Raw genomic sequence first — 20,681 nt, 5'->3', positions numbered from 1 at the left:
TCTTGTCATGTGCTTGTTCTCCCATCCCCTCTCAAAAGATTACGGTCTACCATAGCCATCCCAAGACAGTGAAAGGGCTTCTGGTTCAATATACGCCCACACATCAAGATATGGCTTACCAAGAACAGGAGCTTATTTAGATGGATTAAAAACTCATTTGATCAAGGACTCACAGTACCACACGCTTTAGGTTAAGTACCTTTGAAAAAGATGGAGATGCCTTGCTTCTGAGTGAAACCAGCATGTTTTCCAAAAAGCTAGTAACACCAATGATTCTGTATTAAAGCCTCCAACTACAGGTACCAAAAAAAGAGTGAGGACTGTCAGTCTCAAGTGTCACATCTTCTCCTTTACAGTATTACTACATTATACCATAAATGTCTCCACCTCAGGATAAGATTCTTATTTGTGTAAGAAACAAGTGTCAAGGGAACCACTGAAGACAATATAACAGTAGCAGAAGTTCTACTCCAGAGTTAGAATAGATTTCTGCGAACTTTCGTACTCAGATCTAAAAACATACCAAGGAGAAAAACATACCAAAATAAAAGGGCAACACAAATGAACATAGTAGGAAAAGTATTTGTGCCCAGTGCAGACTTTCCAGGGAAGAGGAATACGCATGGCAACTGATGAGCAAATCAACACAAGCTAGAAATAAAATTGAGGACAAGGGTGTGGGGTCGTTTCAGTCTGGAGTTCTCACATGCAGCATTCTATAACAGTTAAAAAAATCTTACCTGCAGAATCTGTAATCAAAGCCTCACAGAACACACACACAGCAATTTCATACTTATACAGTAGCTCAAATTATGCTAATCCCACCTTCAAATGAAACCCACAGCTTGATCCCTGGTAACTTCATATACACAATACACACACCACCTTCCCATGTGAGATTAAATGCTTACTTTCATGAGATAGTCTTGTTCTAAGGATGTTAAAAAAAAAAACCCTAACTTAAGTGAACTCAAGATTAAACAAAAGCTTTAAAGACAAACATGCCCTTGCACCTTCCCCCACCCCTAGACTGTCACCTTGCAAAGACAGCCCCTTAACCACTCCCATGCAGAGTTCGTATCACGTGCAAAACAATACATACATGGAAGAGTGCCTGCCAGACTTTCCTCTCACCTTTCAAGAGAAAAAAATAAAATAACTCCATGCATTTGCAATACTATAAATTCTCACTTACCGCTGCAGGTGGCTGATATCCTCCATGCTGTTGCGACTGCACTTGGCCAACTGAAGCTGGATATCCCTGAACTGCAGCTGTTGAGATTGACTGGTCATGCTGGGAACCATACGACACAGTCTGTTGACTGCTCACACATGATTCGGTATAAACAGATGACCCCTGGCCACTGTCAACTGTCCCATCAGCTGCAGAAGTTAAAGATGAAAATCTGCATTTCAAGAACTGCGGTCTCAATCCACAACTTTAAAGATATTATAATCAATCAAATATTAGATTGACATTTGTGCCATGTTACATGGACCTTATAAGCATTTTAACTCTTGTAATATTTAAACTGGTTAAAAAAATATTTTTTTCTTCCTCAATTCTTTACCAATACGCCTTCCCTTAACCTCTGAAAAAAAATCAGCAGTTTCAGGAGTTCTTTGGGAAAACACTTAATAGTAAGCTATGTTTCCTATAAAAGGCTAGACTAGAAATAGAACCCTTAAATTCCACATTATTATGAGTGATCTTTCAGGGGTTTTTAATTATTATTTTTATTTATTATTTTTATTTTACACAGGCATATAAAACAGGTCTGTTGTGCTGACTGGCAAATGCACCTGATGTAGGCATAGTAGAGAATTTAAAACCCCTATTACCTAAAGAGCAGATAGCAATTTGCTTTCTAACTTCACCATTCCAATACAAAAGTTCTCATCTACCATCATTATTCAAATACTGATTCAAGTGTTGGGATAGCAGAAGAGGAAAAGTTAGGAGTGCTAATTCATCTTTTCCTGTATAGTATATAAAACAAAGTGAATCCTGTTTTCAGAAATAAAATTATGAGCTGAACTGCTTGACATTAATATAATTTTCACCTTCAACATAAGTTAACAAGGATTTAAATAAGTGTTTTTAATAGCTCTAACTGCACTGGTGCAAGAGTATACAGCTTCCTGTAGGGCCAGAATATACCCTCCCTATAGGAGGGCAGCAAAAACTAGGACATGTTCATGCTTCAGGTGCCTCACTTCATTTAGTGTATTAACTTGAAACAAAGGAAAATTATTTTGTGCTAAGACACTGGACTGTGAATTGTGCCAAGACGTGGCTCGGGCAAGGCACAGGAATGCATCTTATTTTGCTGTGATTTCTAGTGGTCTAATGCTTTTCAGCAAGCAGCAATGGCAGACAGCAACATCTTAAGATATTTACTGCTATACCCACCAAAAGTTTAAGACTCTAAGGGGGATAACTGTGTAAGTGCAAGAGTTTCTAAATAAACCGGCACACTTACAAAGAATAGATATACTGGGTTGCTGGAACTGCAGCTGTTGGTGTTGATCAGCTTCTGGTTCTTCAGGCTCCACTTGTGTAGAAACCGATGCTGAAGTAGTGGGGACAGGAGTAGGACCAGTGACAGATAGGGGATGCTTTGACCCTGCATGGGAAGCACTCGATGGTTGCTGTTGCTCCAGCTGCTGCTTCTGACTACCTTCTTCCTGAAGCTTCTTCTCCTGTTCTTCTCGCACCAACTGACGCTGCTCTCGCTTTCGCTTAATCAAAGATACCCTGTCCTTGATAGCTTTCGCCATTGTCTTGTGATCCCCTTCACAGACATAGCCAGATTCCACCTGAAGGAGGATATATTCACAGAATTCAGACTGTCATAGACAGCCACTGTTGTAGTGCTACAACATAAGCTACCACTCTCTGGCACTAACTTCTCATTCACAGACTTCTGAAGCTGTTTTATTTCTAGACGGTAACAACAGCAAATGCAGAGGCTGGCAGACTACATTTCACTGTCAGAGAAGGCCCGTACTTCCGATGTTTCGTGAGACCACCAACACTTACCATTTCCTGTGCTACATCCTCTGGGACATCTCTCTCCAAGTCAAAGGAGAACTCTATTGCCTCATTATCTTTATATTTGCCCTTGAGTTTTTTGATGTCTTCAATTCGCAGCCAGAGTTTAATGGCAATTTTTTCTCCATCATCTTCCTCTGCTAGTTCTACCCGCACTCCAGTCTCTTCTTGGAAGAAAGCATGATTCAAAAGGTCCTTAATAGCATATCTAGCATTGGGAAAGAGTGTAGAAAGCATGCACACTTATTAGGTTTTCATAAAATATTAAGGAATATACTTGCCTGATGATCCCCCAAAGTTATTATCTACATTTCACGCTTCTCCCATGAATTATTTGACAGCCCATCGCTCAAATTTCTATTTAAAAGCATGATGGAGAGATAAAATGCAACAACGCTACAGATGTATAAAAAAAATAAATCACACATGGGTCAGCAGAAGTACCAACATATTTAAGCTAATTGAACAGGACATATATTAACTAAAATAATAAGAAACCTTGAAGAAACAGTTTGGTTTTACTGAACATTAAGATTCAGCACACAGCCCTTAGTCCCCAAATCAGTACAATAATCTAAATATGTATTTCAGTCTATTTCAAGATCTTATCAAAAGCCTCATCCAGTAAATTCAGCACTAGATGAGCACCACATGATTCCTTTCATATTTTATACTATTTTGAACCACTTCAACCTGCATTCTGTTTGGCACAGTTAGAAGCTTTGTCCTGAAGGTACAGAAGAGATCTATTTTCATATATGCACAGCATTAACAGTAGTAGTCTAAAAGTTAACCACTTAAACTAAATAGCAAGAAATAAGTGATGTGCAGCCACAAAAACAACTTAAAATGGAAAAAAATACAGAATTGTTTAACACTAAGAAAGAGTACAGAAACTAAAAATACACAGCAACACCATCAAATTAAAACTTCAGAGTTAATAGAAGGGGATGAATAAACATCCATGAACTGACACAACTAGCTCTGACCAGACTAGCAGGAGGCTAGAGGAAGACTGAAGGCTGAAGCATTCTTGAACCTGACATTCAGTATACAGCAACAATGTAAAAGCAGGAAACAAGCTCCACAAAAAGACCCCACATCAGAGCAGTTACAGATTTCCTGTAATGGTATAAGTTAATCACTTCAAGTAGAAGTCAACTTGCAGAAAGCGTGGATGAAAATGAGCAGCAAGAATTTAAAGAGTAAGAAGAACCCTCAATAATCACGCATAAAATGTCAACAAACAAAGGGACAGGGAAAAGACAAAGGATTACAGAATAACAAACCAACCTGGCAACCTGTAAGGATTGTCCTCCACTATTTTGCTGACCAGGTCAAAGTTTTAAGAAAAGCAGTAGAATTGCTGAATAAACTGACACAGATAGTTATTATAGCATTTGCACTTTTCCTGACACTGAAACAATCACTGAATAATAATCTACCAAATAGAAGCTGCAGAAGTAATACTGGCTTCCCAGCTTTCATCAGAACACAGAAGACCAAGAACTAACCAGATCTGGTATCGTCAGAGATAAAATACTCAGACAGAAAGTAATCTGAAAAGAAAGCACTTACCTTTCGCCTTTGTTTTGCCGAATGCATCCCTCAATAATCTCCTTCACTTCAGGGATTGCTACTTTATCGAAGCTTGCTGGCTTGACACCCTGGAACATACAAGTAACAGAGAAACTGGCAGGCCCACTTGATTTAAGTTTTGATTGTGTTTACAAACCAGTTATTTCACTTAACAGATAACTGGCCTGAATTTCCCACTAGTACAAATTAGAGAGAAATTTGGCCCCGATCTTAATGTTCATCTGTTTGTTAGTGACTTCTGCAAACACTTTTTTATCCCCTATTCCTCAGCTACACTTCCAAAACAGAAGGTTTTGGCACCCAGGTTCTCCGTTATGATGGGAGAACCTTTTAGTTTCCAAGGAAGTTATGCTGGCTAGAGGCAAGTACACAGACTGGACAGAGAATGAAAGGAAACATTTCCTATGCACAAACCCACATAATTAATTTAACAGTCTTCAAAGGATTCTGCTGCTTCCCAGAATGTTTCCAACATGCCATTATATGAAGTAATTTTGGCATAGATTGATTTTACAGGAAAAAACTAAGCCCAGAATGATCTGACTGAATCATTAAATACCTTGTCCAGTGTTTTAAAAAAAAGAAAACGAAAAGCAAATTAAAATAAAGATACTGTCCTGTATCTTCCCTAGAAGACCTACTATAGTCAAACCACACTCTTGCATCACTCCTGTTGCGAGTTCAGGAAAATGAGCTTAGCAATACAGACATTTACAAAAGCCCTTCAACAACACACACCAATCCTTTCTCCAATACATGCTAAAGCCTTTGGGGGAGAGCAAAACAAAATCTAAGTTTGATCAGCTACTCCAATCAGTAAAGCAAACAGGCCACGAGATATGACCATCTGGGAATTCTGCAAAACAGTGCAGGCAGAGAGCCAAACTTCATCACTTAATCATGACCAGAAGCTCTATTTCGGGGGTAATTGTCCACAACAGCAAAATTTGGCACTCAATTTTATTTGATTCAGCCTTTAGCTTCAAACTCTGTATTTAAAACAGCAAAATGAGAGAGGATGAAGACATTCTGTTCAAATTCTGTTATCTGAAGACCCCACGTTTTTCGAGCCTAACAATCCTGAAGTCATGCACTTAATACATCTGATCCCGTGTCACTAGTAAATCACAACTAAACAAAAAGTGAAAACTATAGAGTCTAAAGTACAGAAATAAATGCAGTAATAGCACAAGCGTCATGATTCATGTCCTAAGCAGAAAGTACTTCTGACAGTATCCTATACCATACTGCTTCCCACCAAATGGGGACATTAAGACATAAGCCTTCCCCCTTCCTCTACTGTCAGTGGGAAACAAGTCTTGAAACAGAAAGGTTCGAGTCTCTGAACCAGAGCCTTTGCAATTACAGACCTTCATTTAACTGAACATGGAGATTAACACAATAATCATTTCCATCTACATTTAGATACTTCCCCCCACCCACCCCCCTCCTTGGCCAGACATGGCAGTATATTGACCTCATATGTTCCCTACCTAAAATATTCTCTACCACACTCTTCCAGAAGAGGGCACAGTCAACATCAACTTTAACAGATTCAAACACAAAGAGTCCAGTCTCTCAGTGGACAACAGTCCTATTTGTCATGACATTTTACAAAGGTGCTATATACCTGGAATTTTTAAAAGGGCAAAAAACCCTGTAGAAAGACACCGTTTTTCACTTGATAAAAACTTCCTGTAACAACAGCACTCTAGTTATCCATTTCTTTGCTCTAAAATCTGCTCTTACGAAATTCTAGCAATTGAAATTCACAAAACTGAAGAGTATGTTGTGACTAGAATAAGCCCTGAAACACAGTCTGCCAGTGAACATTAGCTTAATGCTTTTAAAAGCTTCAATGAACATTAAGACCTTGGGAGATCAATGCCTCAGCTGATAAGACATCAGACCAAAGCTTGGATGGTTAATACTGTAACCAGGTTGTATCATAAATCTCCAGCTTCCTAGCAGGACATCAGAGCCCTACGCTCCCCAGGGATTTATAAAATTAGTTTTACTGTTTACTACTGGCATCAAGTTACCTGTTTGCATCTGCTCTTACAGCAGACTAGTCAAAGACACCCAGCTTTAATTATGACCAAGCTTAAAATGGTCCCAGAAGTTCAGGTTCGTATATGTAGAGATAGATGCTTCTATATATAATTAAATTCTCTCCTATATACACATACATATATAATCTATGCAATAATTATTCAACTGCTTATTGTCTATATTTGTACCTAAATTTGCCGAAGTCTAACACACCTAAGTCTCCTAAATAGCTCAAGCCCCAGACATAGCAGCAGCCTGCATGTATGTTCATTTACACTGTGGCAGCAGAAGGAAAATGTTAGATCTGTGACAATTTCATTTCAGAAAAACAAAAAGCCAAGTAAGACAACCGGTCTTACTGGTACAGCAAAATATTAACATAACAAAGCCAGAATATGAGTTTTCTTGTTAACTATTTTACTAGATGCTCTGTTCTTGCACAAAGCCTGAAAAAATAAAGCTAAGAATGGATTTTAAATCAGTGATCCTGTCTGCTACCCTGTTTTAATCTGTCCTGAAAGAAATTAAATATCTGACCATAATCTTCAGACCCTTCCATGAGAGCCATTTTACAATACCCCATTTTGTGAATTCCAAACCAAGAGTTCAGTTAAGAAGAAAAGCCCCACCAGCCTCCTCCAGCGTAGCTTCTATGTTCCTAACAGCTCCTCAGATGATGAGAGCCTCACACTAGAGCCTAAAACCAACAGAGGATTCTGTGTTCAAGCAGCTACCCACTTCTCAGATTGTTCCACAGTCCATCAGAAGGGTAGCCTAAATCTAGTCTACAGTTCAGGCCACTTAAGTACTATCAGCTTTTAAAAATTGAGTTTTTTTTCTCCTCCAAGCATTAGGGGAAATGCCTAACTATTTTACGTAACAAGACACTATGAATGATAAAAATCAATAAATTAACGAACTCTTTTTCTACCCCAAGCTGCCTACACAGAGAAACTGAAGGGAGGCCAGGCCCTGCAATGCACATAACCTTGATGTGTCCTTAAGAGCACATGAGCTGGGCAGCCAAGCATATGTTCATTAGTTTCTTAACCCAAAGGCACTCAAGTACCTACTAAGCCATTCAGTATTTCCTGGTTTTCACCATGCTTACTGCAAGATGGTCGCATTCTCATATGCCTCTCCCAGTCCCCATACTCCTCAGAAGACTCACAGGACAACTCAAATCTTCTAATCTACTAGTCCTATTCCCCTGTGGCAGTTTAATGAGATCTAAACACCCAAATCCCACTGGTACTTTTCCCGAGTTTGCTAAAGGAATAGAAGAGCTCTTGCAGAGAAAAAAAAAAATGTAGATAGGTATAACAGGCACACATGAACGTCATCAATATTTTCTCAAGCTACTATCTAAAACAGCACAAACTGGCACCACTGCTGAAAGTAAGCCTCCTGTTCTCCACCTCCCATTCCCACACCCATGTCATTTCCTCCCTTTTGCTGGCACATGGATTTATACAGCTGCATAATGAACCAGATCACAGTGTTTATCAGACTTGAAACAAAATCCAGCCAAAAAAGCCTGCAGCAGTTTCCAGTGAGATGAAGCTCCCCAGTCTGGTTCCTTACACCGTTGCACTAGCTCTCAGGCTTACAGAAGGGAAGCGATAGTGCAATAGCTAACAAGGGCAGAATTGCTTCTTTTGAAAGAAGCACCAACTTACTATAAAACCCACTGAACACTTATATGTTGAGAGCACCTCTCGTGGGTGCACTTCTCATATGGGTATATATGTGGGTAGCAGAAAGCACAACTGATACAAAACTAAATACCTATCTTACAGTCTTAAGCATAAGAGATTTCACATTTCACTTATCTTAGATGTGGTAAGGTTTATGATTTTTATCAAATTTTAATCAGGTGAAAAGAGTGTATTCCAAAATTCAACATCCACATTTATACGGTTATTTGATCCATTAAAGGCAAGTTAGGTACTCTTTAAAACACTAGATTTTTCAAGATACTTTAAACACTAGAGTATAAGCTACCCACAACCCTTCTTCACAATTTTTGCCTAGAAACATGCAGTATTTTGCATTTGTTAGATCACCAGATCACTGGGTCAGTAGCTTAACATCTTGTTCTATGCAATAGATACTGAAAATATCATTTACTTCATATGAGAAGGTACAATCAGTGCTGTAGAACTTTTACATCAAAACAAAACGAAGACAGAGGAAGTGTTACAGACCCTCAGCAATCCTAAATTTAAAAAAATATTTAGATTTGGAACAACACCACAGGTGGAAAAGAGCAGAAGCAATAAGTGTTCCAGCCTTGCTGATCAGGATTCTACTCTACATTTAAAACATTATGGGGGAAAAAAAAAGTACAGTCAAGTTTAAAAGCTGAAGACCCCAGCTATGCAAGTGTAAAGCAGTTCAGCAGATTTGTCAAGAATTCTGATTCATCCCCAAAACCCTTTCCTGTGTCTAAATGCGCTTTAGAGAGCTGAAATTCTTACTTACCTCTTTGGCACAATCCTTGTGAGAGCAGCAACAGTGGGAATTAACAATTACAAATATGGGACCAATCTCTCTTTTTGCAAAATCCATCAGGAAAAGAGATGCATACACCAGAAAGAGTTAGTTAGGTGCTAGTTTCCGATGGAAATCCACTAGGCTGTGGACTTAACGCACAGCGGAAGGAAAGCAGATGTCTAAGTTAGAAGGGAGCATTGTTTCCTGTTTGACACCTCTTGTACTTTTCCAAGTCCAGTACATGAGGCTGCAGAGATTTGAGCTTAATATCTGCTTTTCCCTCTCAAATACTGAATAGAAAGAAAAAATGTAAGCAAGAGGTAAGCATGTCCTTTTCTGCCTGCCCAGCTAGTTGTAAGGAGGAGGAAGAAGAGGCAGCGCAGGGATCCTTTACTTCCTGCGTGTCCCCGCCCCCCTGTTTGGCTGCTCTGCCTATTCTCCTCCCAGGTTTTCTGCAATAGTTTAAGGCTACACATAGGATCATCACCCAATTCACTCCTGCTGTTGCAGAAGTACACTTTTAAACAGAGGAGAACAGGTCAGTTAGTGTCGTGTTCCGACCCAAGGTTGCTGACACTAGTTTTGTACAGGGGGATGAAGGCAGCTGCTGTTTCTCCTCTTTCCATGGAGCTACAGAAGTATGCATACAGCTGACTATAATTTAATCCTAACAAAACATAAGTCAGCACTAGGATAAAATAATATGTTCCAGTTCCATCCTTCCTGACAATCGCATTTACTACCATTGGCAACATTATCTGCTTTCCTTTTACTGGGTGCTTAATGTAAGGGAATAGGAATTTGAAGGTGATTTTCAAACTGTTGGACAAAGTTAGAAAGCCACATCACTGCTTGTTTTACGCCACACATGCACAAACAATCCACAGTGTTATATGTTCTAATACCTCTTGCTATACTCCAAACCTAAACCTAGAGTCTGACATCTTTTTTTTCCCTGCTGGTATCTAGTTTCAAACAGCCATTGTAAAACTTGTTTACTAATAAAATGCATTGTCCGTAACTTCAGAGCTTTTGGTTTTTCTGGAAGGGCATAAGAAGCAATGCTCCTTATAATAAGGATCACATATACCATTTTAAAGTGTGAAGTAAGCAATTGAATTTTGACCAACTAGTGATGATAAACTGTGATAAAATTCCATTTCAAATTATCAAGATCACTTTTCACCCCAAAGTATCACTCCTAGTTCCTCAAGTATACCACAATTATACCAGTGTTGTTATACCATACAACATCAGTGTTGCAAAAGCAACACTTTTTAATCCTTTACTGGGCATTTTAGAAATCTTCTCCACCAGCTGCTGTGAAACTTTAGAGGAGTCAAGGGAAAAGGGATCATTAAAGATTCTGCTATGCTAATTGGCCTTCCAACTGCTTAACTAGACATTTTATATCCCCCTCAAAAAACCCCAACTAACTGTTGATTATCATCTCCATTTCAACAGTACTTACTGGTATCATGAATAAACTATATTGGAATTTTGCTTGCCATTGCTTATAGATTTTTTTTGTTGTTGTTACAGTTGCACTCAAAACAAATAGACACTCTGTAGTCAAAGTAAATCTACTTCACTGGAATAAAAATGTAACATTTTGCACACCTGATTACGGTTACACTTTTCTGGGGTACACTGCGTGACTTGCAAAGAACATTAATCAACAAGCACAGGGCCTACCTGTCCCAGTCTAACCACAATTCTTACTTGGCTCTTTTCAAAGGTGCTATAACTGCAGAGCTTGAAAGGAATTCTACCGTAACTGATTAATCTTCTCAAACAAAATGTTCCAACGTTGCAGTCCAGAGGCTAATAGAATCAGTAGCAAAGTCAAATCCCACAAACAAAGTAATTAAAGTCTCTATATTTTCTTTTTGCTAAGTTGTTACCATTCTAGTTTTAGCCAGTCCCAGGCTGCCACAAACCATTAATTCCAGGAATTTAGACAGAGAATACAATTCCAGTGGAAAACAAGTCAATGATCCTACCTCCTTCCCCATACTCTCAAAGAAGCCCCCAGGCAATGGTATACATGGCATCTAAATTGGTTTACCTCCTGATCTTTTAAATTTCACCACCTGCTATTAGTTACTTACCCAGCCCTCAAAATCTACACGTTTAACCATTTCACCACCATTTCCTTCTCTAATCTTTCATCTTAAATCCTGTTGTCTGTTCTAGAAACAATCTTTCAGATTTAGTTCTTTCCTTATTTCACACAGGCTACAACTGTAACTATTTGATAATTCTCATCCCAATCCAATTGAATATTGTGAAAAGGAAGACTTTAGTTTAAGATTTACTCCTTTCAAGAGAGATAGCGGTTGCCTACGGAGGATGGATGTTATTGTTCTTGTTAAAAAGCAAGCTAGAGTAGTTGAGACTGCAGGGAAAAAAAATTAAAACAATGCAACACATTTAACAGAAGTGAAAATTTAGCTTCTCTGATTTCAGTATTTTCATAGCAATTAATTCTGGACAATTGATAATTCTGCCAAGAATTAAATGAGTAAATCCTGCAGAATAAGCTCTACAGCAGATCAGTATCCTAACAGAGTAAATAGCATTACTGCAATACAAGCAGCAGAAGCAGATAAAAGCTTCTGATGAGATGGAGTTAGCTCATGAGGCACTATTTAGACTAGGACAGGCCTAGTTTTCTTCTCTTCTGATCAAAAACAATGATTGCACATTTTGAAGCCAATATATTCTGAACTTGACTGATCTACCATCATCCAGATCAAAATTCATATCTCAGCTATTTGAGACCTCTATGTCACTGAAATAGCTTAAGCAGTTGGTCTTCACCCTCTGCGATGCAGGTGTATAAGTAATCTATGTCCCATGACTCTTAAATTTCTACAGACCAGCTGTCTTCATGACTTGCAACAGATAACCACGTATGCCCATATTTCACAAACACACTGTAAAGACAATAGAGGCACTGTAATATTTATACAGGCCCACTTGCTGCAACCTGATTGATCACAATTTAGAAACTCTCATCCTCTTCAATTTACCACCTCTCTCAAACAATTGAGGCCAACAACAGTAAAAAAAATCCCAAATATAAATTATTAGAGTTGTTATACACACAAGGTATATTTGTATTTCGATTGACACACCCATACTAACTGCTTATTAGCAAAGTGTGTGAGGTTGCTTAAAAGAAGCACCTAGTCATTTGTATGAGATAATCTTTGGTGACAAGAATAAAATAGACTCCTCATTTGACTAGCCACCACCTGCACATCTGTATTCTTCAACTGATCTCCAAGCCCAGCAGCTGCAGACACTGACATTGTCTGCTTAAACTTCTTTGCTAGTGTCTCAATACTGTATTTTTAAAGTCAGAGAATTTACAGCCTTAAAAGCCTTACAAGACTGGTATAGTAGACTACAGTACTGTTGCTTTGTTTCCATGCAGCTAAATTTGAACAAGAACTAGTCATAACTCTTCCTAGAAATCGTTGGCTGTGATCCTTTCCAGCACTCTTAAGTAAAAGGCTGTAACAAAGTAAAACACCACTGTATTTCTGATAATACTGAAACACAACTTATGTTATGCACTACTGCTGAATATACACCATGCCTTACAACTACCCTATTGACTAATTATCTAGCCCAACACACAAGGCATTTAAAGTTTTTGCTTTAGAGATGAAAGTCCACTGTACCTCAGCACCACGAGGTAAATAAAAATATCAACCTATTTCAAAAGTCATAATAATCTGGAGCCCTTATGACTAGCTAAGCAGATGGTTTTAGTTAAAAAGTAGATTAATTAATCACAGCACCTACTGTAACTACAGCAATTCTAATGAATAGAAGAAATTACTCAAGTTCTAGAACAGGAAATTTTGTAACTGCAAAGCAGGACACAGTTCCTTAGTGTATAGCTGGCAAACAATTAGGATATCAGCGCATGTAACAGTGAAAAGGGCCTACTTTAGAAACCCACAGTATGAGGATGGAAGTTCTTCTGAAACAACTATAAAGGCTGATTAGACAAGTGGATGAGGCACTAACTTTTCAGTTTTTATTCTTGCACGAGAGCATGAAGGTAAGGTCAGTTTAATCTATCACACAGAGTTCTTTAACCTCACACTTAGGAGCAGGGATGCTTATCAGCCTTATCATCTGAACAAGAATATGCAGTGGTGAACATCTTGAGCTAGCTGAATGACCCTTTTCTTTATTGGGACTTCAGATTGGAGATGGCTTTCCAGAAAATACAGGCATGCCTAGACACACATTTCAGTGCTATAAATTTAGAAATGCCACAGTGACACAATACTAAAAGCGTCTGTCTTCTATTTTCAGTATGGAAAAATAGATTTATTTGAAGAAAAAAAAAATCAAACTATATTAGTTGCATTCTCTGCTTTAATCAGCAACCATTCTGATAGGAAAACATCATCTAGTACCCAAGTACAGCAACAGTAATTCAAAAGCCACAGATTAGTTTCAGTGAACTTTGAACTGAATTAAAAAGAACAATCTAACACAGACCACAAAACACATTTGGTACCAGAACTAGCCTTTAGAAGAAGATACCTACTAAAAAGCCCAGGATGGTGCTGGAAACACTGAAAATATTGCACAATTCAGACAATGCACCAAGAGGCATCATCCCTTTTATTTTATGACTTATTCTAATAGGAGTGAAGGACTTCTATTTGTATACCAAAAGATTCAACAGTTTCAGAGGGTGGTCCTAGAAAGTATCCCTGTCTGCTATGCAGGGAACTTTATGATGGTGGTAATGTAGAAATAAGATTACCTTAAAACCAAGTCACAACCTCATAGTGTTAGGAAGCTTCTAAATACTTATACTGGACAGAGAAGCAACAGCCTTTTTTCTCTTCACACAAAAAGATTAAACACAATAGGCTACAAAGTTTCATATATACACACACATTTTAGCCTGTTGCATCTCTCTATTTTTAGGAATAAACAGTATCTGCAAAATCACATTCAACTTTGGTGACCTTCACTCTTCTAATATAGGAACAAACACAAGCATTCAAACAGGCATACGTACTCCCACGTCACTGCCTGCTCTGGCAACAGCCCTGAGTAACCTGGAGATAACTATAAAGGGTTTATGTAAAATTTTAGTGGAGTTCTAGCCTATGAATCACGTAATAATCTCAAAATAACTTAGTATTACTCAACTCCCCTGTCAGCTTCCACAAGACTAAAACTTTCCTGGACTTATCCCATTCCTACCCCTGTTGCAACTACAGCAGTACAGTTAGCAGGTCAAGAAGTAGTAGCCCGTACATTCTTAATGTCAGTATTTTGACTAGTGGCACTAAACTGATAAATAACATTGAGCTATCAGTCTCCCTACAGTAATGCTTCAGTGATTCATTAACGGTTCTCATCACACTGCAAAGCCAGGCCTTTTAATAACACTTACCACCTCCCTGTTCCTAAGGAGAGCCACCTTCCCATGTCTTGTTAAATTAAAGTAACCTCAATTAATGTAAGAGCTAAATAGATGTCAGTACAGGACAGAATATTAAATATTAGTAACACAGTTTTAAGAGACCTGATCCTTAGGAAATAATTAACTTTTTAAATTTTTAAATATACATTGTTTAATCAGTATTCAATTTATTTAGGTTTCTAAAAACACATTTGGAAACCCTACAGTACAATCAAATTCTAGGATTTCAGGTGTTAAAAATACATTAGATCTTGATTTTATGCAACTCAACCAAAGCTCACGCCCTTCACCCCCCTTTTAATTCATGATCATTTTAAAATCATATCCAATTCAAAATTGCTAAGAAACACATTCCAGGGTCAGCAGTGACCAATATAAATAAGAAGTATCTCCTTTCACTTCAAACCAAGTTTGTTTTACATGACCAATATTGACAAAACAGTTTTAGCTGTAATCTAGAAGCTTTTGATGCTGAATAGTACAAATGCCTCTAAGATCAACTCATAAAAGCAAGCTACTTTTAGAAAGGAATTCAGTTGAATGAGCCTTTTACTTTCCAACTTCAGATATCATCTGCCCTAGTTGCGCAAACCATATAGGCATGTTATATCTCAGTGTTCAAGCCAATGCCTGCTTTTCCTTACTTAGATCATTGTCATTTCTTAAAGAGGACTTCTTATCTAGCATGCAAAGCTTCTTAAAATATTAACGCTTCAAAACCTTGAATTCCCATCTTCCATTTTTAAGGCTACATATTTCTGAATTGATGAGTCAGTGACTGAACCTCCAGCCCAGGAAGATTCTTCACTCTTAAAGACGTTCCAGCAAAATGCTTGCAAACGACTTGAACAGCTATAAGATGCAAGTGGTAGAAGCTTAAGCATTCTTTAGTCCTTTCAGTGTGATGCAGAGGAATTGCACATGATGTGCAATTTTTTTTCCATTTGATATTTAAGTACCTGAAGTTTCTTCTTTCAATGAATACAATTACAAGAGTTCGCCCTTTCTTACAATTAACCTGTTTCCTGTGCTTGATTGAAGGTTCATGGCTTTTCAGTATCTGCTTTAACAAAAGACTATTTGCTCTGTCTGAGGATTACCTCCCCCTACTTTTCCATTGATTTTTTTCCATTGTTTTTTCCACCTGAAAGCTTAATAGGAGGGGTGTCTCTGTGTCTATCTGAACCATGATACAGAGGTTCATGGTTCATGAAATCAAGTTATTCAAGGTAAAGAGTTTTATGTATGCCTAAAAAAAGTTGCATATTGCTTCCAGAAAGCAAAAGAGGACATGCATCAACATTCATTACGCACTGCAAGTAAAATTAATTATAAGTCTAAATGTTAAGCATTTATATTTGCTGCCTAGGACCCCTCAGGAAGAAGAAAACAGCTGGGATACTTTGCCCATTGCATCACTAGTGAAAATGAAGTAGTTGACTAATCTAGACAATTATGATGCCTAACTTTTAAGACACTAAAGAAGAGATTAATTTCATCTCAGTTGACCAAACTGCAGCACTTTGTAACTGCCTGGTTTCCAGCCAACAGAATGACCTTCACTCTAACCAGTGAGCTTCAGTCCCCACCAGTTACGGAAATTAGGGATTTTTAAACGAGTCAGACACTGCCCGGTCAGGTTACTCATTATGTATCTTGTTCCCTTGGGCCTTTTTTTTAAGCTCTGTAGAACAGAGAACAAAAATGTTGTGCCCACTCGGTGGAACACTTCAGTACAGAACTTCTTTTTTAAATCAAAATGCAAAATACTTTTTTTTTTTCCTTCTCATCTTAAGGCCAGCTCAGAAGGCAGACATTTGTTTACAGAGAAGAGACTGGCTTTTGGTGAAAGCAAGGACAAGTGCAAAACTTCAGTCTGTCAAAGTAAGCGCGCAGAAAATAAAGTACAGACCACAAGTCCACCAGGAGAACTTAAAAGGTAAGTTTATATAATGGGAAGGGGGTGAAAGAGAAAAGGAAGTTTTCTGCTCACACTCAGCTGATTAGTATATTTGAAACTAAGGATGGTCTTATTAACTTTTTTGCAGCTAACATGCTTAGATTTTTATGTTAGTGGTAGATATACAAGAATGAGACAGATCTGCATACTAAACCCATTAATTGTCTTTTTACTAGTCCTGGGACTAGTCAATCACCTAGAAGATTTAAGACTTGTGACATCCAAGTATTAGAAACTGAGTAATCAGTACCTCTACACACTTTGAAAAATAACCTCTGTGCTGCAAAAAGCAAGCTTGAAGGAAATACAGTGTCGAAGTAATCGGGGTCTATACTACATCTGTGAGCGGTAACTGCAACATGAGCAAGAGAAAACCAAGCCAGCTTTTGAGGCAACTGCATGGGTTACATCGGTCTCACCAGAGGCTGAGACAAAGCAGCTGAAGCTACTGCAGTTAGTTATGCCTTCACTGCTTTGCTTCCCAAACAGACTAAATTAAGAAATCATACTTAAGATGTCTGTTCTATAAATATCTCTGTTTTCATTTAAATGCACATGTAGCCCATTTCAAATATCTCCTGTGACAAATTGTTTAATTGAAATATGCATGGAACAGGTCAAAGAAATAATACCAGTCTCCAAAGGGAAATGAAGTCAAACAGGGAAACTTTCCTGAATTTTACCAAGATCTTACACTCCTTTTTTTGTGCAAGTGAGTATGTAACAGAATTAAGTATCTTGATTACATTTTGTATTGGAACTGTCTCTATTGCTTTGATATGGCGCAGAATTGGGGGAAAAAAAAAAAGAAAAGAAAAAGGGGGGACCCCTTCCCTAACCTAGTAGTGTATCACACAGCCAGTTGTATCTGCACGAGAAGGCAAAGGAGAAATAAGTCAGTCACAGGAGCAGGCAAGACTACCTTAATATTGTGGCTTATTTTCAGTTAATTACAGGCTTAGATGTTTGTTTTTTTCTGAGGCCAAGTAGGCAGCAATAAGTGCCCAGTGGATGCATTCGGTCGCAGATGAAAAGACACACTGCTTAAGCCTCAGAGGAGATTTCCCCGCCATCCCAGTAAGGTAAAAATTCCAGGAGTTGCAATTTCTTTTAAGTACTAACTACTAATTTATTTGGAACCATTTCCAAAGAACAGCAGAGAATAGCTTCAATGAAGAAAACTTTTTTTTTTTGAAACAAAATTGCAACATTATGATTTAACAAAACAAAGAGGAAGGCTAAACTCCTTTATGTTTGAGTGAGAAGACATACAGATCTTATTTTCCTTTCTAAAGAAACTGCTAGTGAAAGGGTCTGGACTGAGTATGCTAGAGGATATGAGTACAAAGAGAGGTCAATACTCTGTCAAACTCTTGCCAGCTTCCTTACCAGAACTGTAAAACAAAGTTCAGCATAACACCTTGAGCCCTACAAACTGTAGACAGTTGGGGGTTTTTTCTAAGCTAGGCGTTTACCCAGGTTCTTCTACTGAAAGAATTCTTCTAGTTAAAGTGAGCCAGAAAACGAATTTAATTGCCCTTCTGTTTCTTGTGCAGGGAAAATTCAGGAACTTTACGCTAGCACTGCTTTAAGGAAAAACAGGAACTTCCCAGTGAGACAATGTAGACAATATAGACAAGCATCTCGCAAACAGCAGACTCATGCAGCAGTGCTATTAGCCAAGACATGAAGCAACAATAACTGCCTGGGCCAACAATAACTGCCAATGTCTCATCTCTGGAAGAAACTTCAGCGTTTAGATCTGATACCTAGACCTTTGCTTACTTAACTGTATTATTTGATCAAAAAACTGCTTACAACCATGAGGGAAGACCCTGAACAGAAAAGGTAAAACGTATAACCGAGTACTCTCGGCAATCCTGGCAAACAACTCAATGCTGCAGTATCTGGGCATCAGCTAGAGCAATCCTTATCACAAAAGGTATAAGGTCAAAACGCAATGTGGCTGAAGGTCATCTTAGAAAAAGAGACCAAGGCACAGACAAAGTGGGAGAAAAGAATGTAAGCTGGTAGTACCAAGTCCAGACCTGAGAGGACACTCTTGGCATTAAGACACCTTTTACAGGCTTCTGTCCTAAGCAATAGCAAGGATTTAAGCTAATGGAGCAACTCCGCTTTTCACTAAGCCTAATAGTTACACAAAGGAGGCAAGAAACATCAATTCATTTAAACACATATCACCTGCACTGAGTGGCTGCACTTTTTGATCTTATTGCCTTTGGGGTTTCAGTGGTTTTTAAGCTTCCGCATAGCATGACTGTCAGCAGCAGACCATTATTACTGCCTTTCCCTCTGGTCTCTGTGTATGCATCTAGATAAAATAATCCCTTCATTTAAGGCACCGCAGGACTACAGCTACCACCTCAAAATATTACTAAACATGCCTAAGAAAGTAGCAAACCAAGGTGTTGAAATGGAAGTGTTAAATATCTTCCACAAATCACATTCACCTGTGCTGGTAAGTACCACTGGAGTCACCTGCACAAGACGTTTTCTGACTCCACTCTGTTATTGATGGTTTGCACACAGTCCTTTTCAATATCGAATTTCCAACTGGTTCATCCGTCTATCACAACTGCAGACATTGTCTAAACTTCTAAAGTCTCCTTTGAAATGAAAGAAAAATCTTATTTCTTTAACAGGGAGCAAAGCAAAGGACAAGAGCAGAAAACTATACGGTTCTTTTTCGCATTGGTTCACAGAGCTTTCAGACTGGTAAAAAGAATACAAAGAGTATTTTATTTCCCTTTCATAACATGGTTCTGTTTTCCACATTATAGAAGAAACACTGAATTCTCCATTATCAATTAAGACAGGTTCATGCTTTAATTCCAGATAATATTGTCTTTTCTTCACTGAAAGCCTTCCTTGAAAGTTATTGAAGTTTTGTTTGTGGGGGGTTTTTTGTTGTGGTTTTTTTTTTAAAAAAAAACCTGCTTTGTGACTACAATGAAATTAACAAACCCAAATATACCAGAGCACACAGCCTTTCATTCTCTGCCTAGAAGCAGACAGATGTATATTTCATTTTATTTACTTCCCTGTCTTTTACTCCTTCTGAAAGAAAACAAGATTTCCTTGATTTCATATCAAAGTACATTTTAGAGCTCTCAAGCAGTAGAAGAAACAGCAGTAATGTTCAACAATTAAATTCAGGCTGTGAACCATCAGCAGTAGAGTAAAAGGTGGTGTTGGACAGACCAAAAAATTACCAGCATTTCTCATCCACTTAAAAGTTCAACAGTAAAAAAAAAATATGGGGAGAAAGAAACATCAAGCACAATAAACAAATGGTAAGTTGAATCCTGGTAAGTCTCTAGATAAGTTTGTCCACTACAAGCCCCTACAAGGCTTTCCAATTGCTAAGTACTTCACAGACCAGGAAAAAAACCCCAGCTCTTTAAGACCTGGGGCCTCCCAAGCCTCAAAAAAGGCTGTTTCTCAAAAGCCAACTCTCACCAGAGCCTAGTTCCTAGCACTTTAAGTAACAGTCAGGGCAGTTACATCAGTTGTCTGTTCTGCAAAAAAGTGCTTATCCAAATTATTCTGCTTTGGCTCTGGCCAAAATACATACATAAGCCGAGCAAAAGGTACCACTAAGACTGTTTTGGTAAGATACTCAGTTTTCTTTCACTGATCCAAATAGCTTGCAAATCAGATTATGCTGTAAGCAGAGTAAAGGCTAGACTTTACCCTTGTTTTCCCTCTCTATTTACAAAATTACAGATAAATCCACCAATGTGCAAAAAAAAATACTCTGCATGTGTATATATAAACTTACTCTAACATCTGTTCAAAAAACCAAAACAGTCGTTTATCCCTTCTGTCTTCCTCTTTTTCTGTGCCTCTCCAATATTCCCCTTTAAACAACGGATAGTCTTTTATTTCACCAAGCCTTCCTTCGGAATTCATTACTTCAGACATGAAGACCCTCCCTTCCACATCTGTAAGTCAGTAATTATATCTGCCTTTTGCAGTGTGAGGCATCAGGAATAAGTATTTTATTTTTACAAAGCTAAACAAGTCAT

General features: G+C 38.2%; 1 protein-coding gene across 16 annotated transcripts in view; it reads right to left on the bottom strand.

Annotated features, from left to right (window-relative positions):
- WNK1 (WNK lysine deficient protein kinase 1) overlaps positions 1-20,681 on the bottom strand; it is a 107,319-nt gene that overhangs the window by 43,062 nt on the left and 43,576 nt on the right. For all 16 annotated transcript variants that reach the window (XM_074583915.1, XM_074583857.1, XM_074583886.1 and 13 more), the window contains exons 5-8: positions 4,634-4,722; positions 3,044-3,263; positions 2,484-2,820; positions 1,196-1,383 (exon numbers count right to left, since the gene is read on the bottom strand). In XM_074583915.1, coding sequence (XP_074440016.1) covers positions 1,196-1,383; positions 2,484-2,820; positions 3,044-3,263; positions 4,634-4,722 — 834 coding nt within the window. The remainder of the gene's footprint in view (positions 1-1,195; positions 1,384-2,483; positions 2,821-3,043; positions 3,264-4,633; positions 4,723-20,681) is intronic.

This window comes from Larus michahellis, chromosome 1, assembly GCF_964199755.1.
Source record: "Larus michahellis chromosome 1, bLarMic1.1, whole genome shotgun sequence".
In the NCBI taxonomy this organism is placed as follows: Eukaryota; Metazoa; Chordata; class Aves; order Charadriiformes; family Laridae; genus Larus; species Larus michahellis.
Note: the sequence above shows the minus strand (reverse complement) of the source record. Positions and strands in the feature narration are given on the sequence as shown.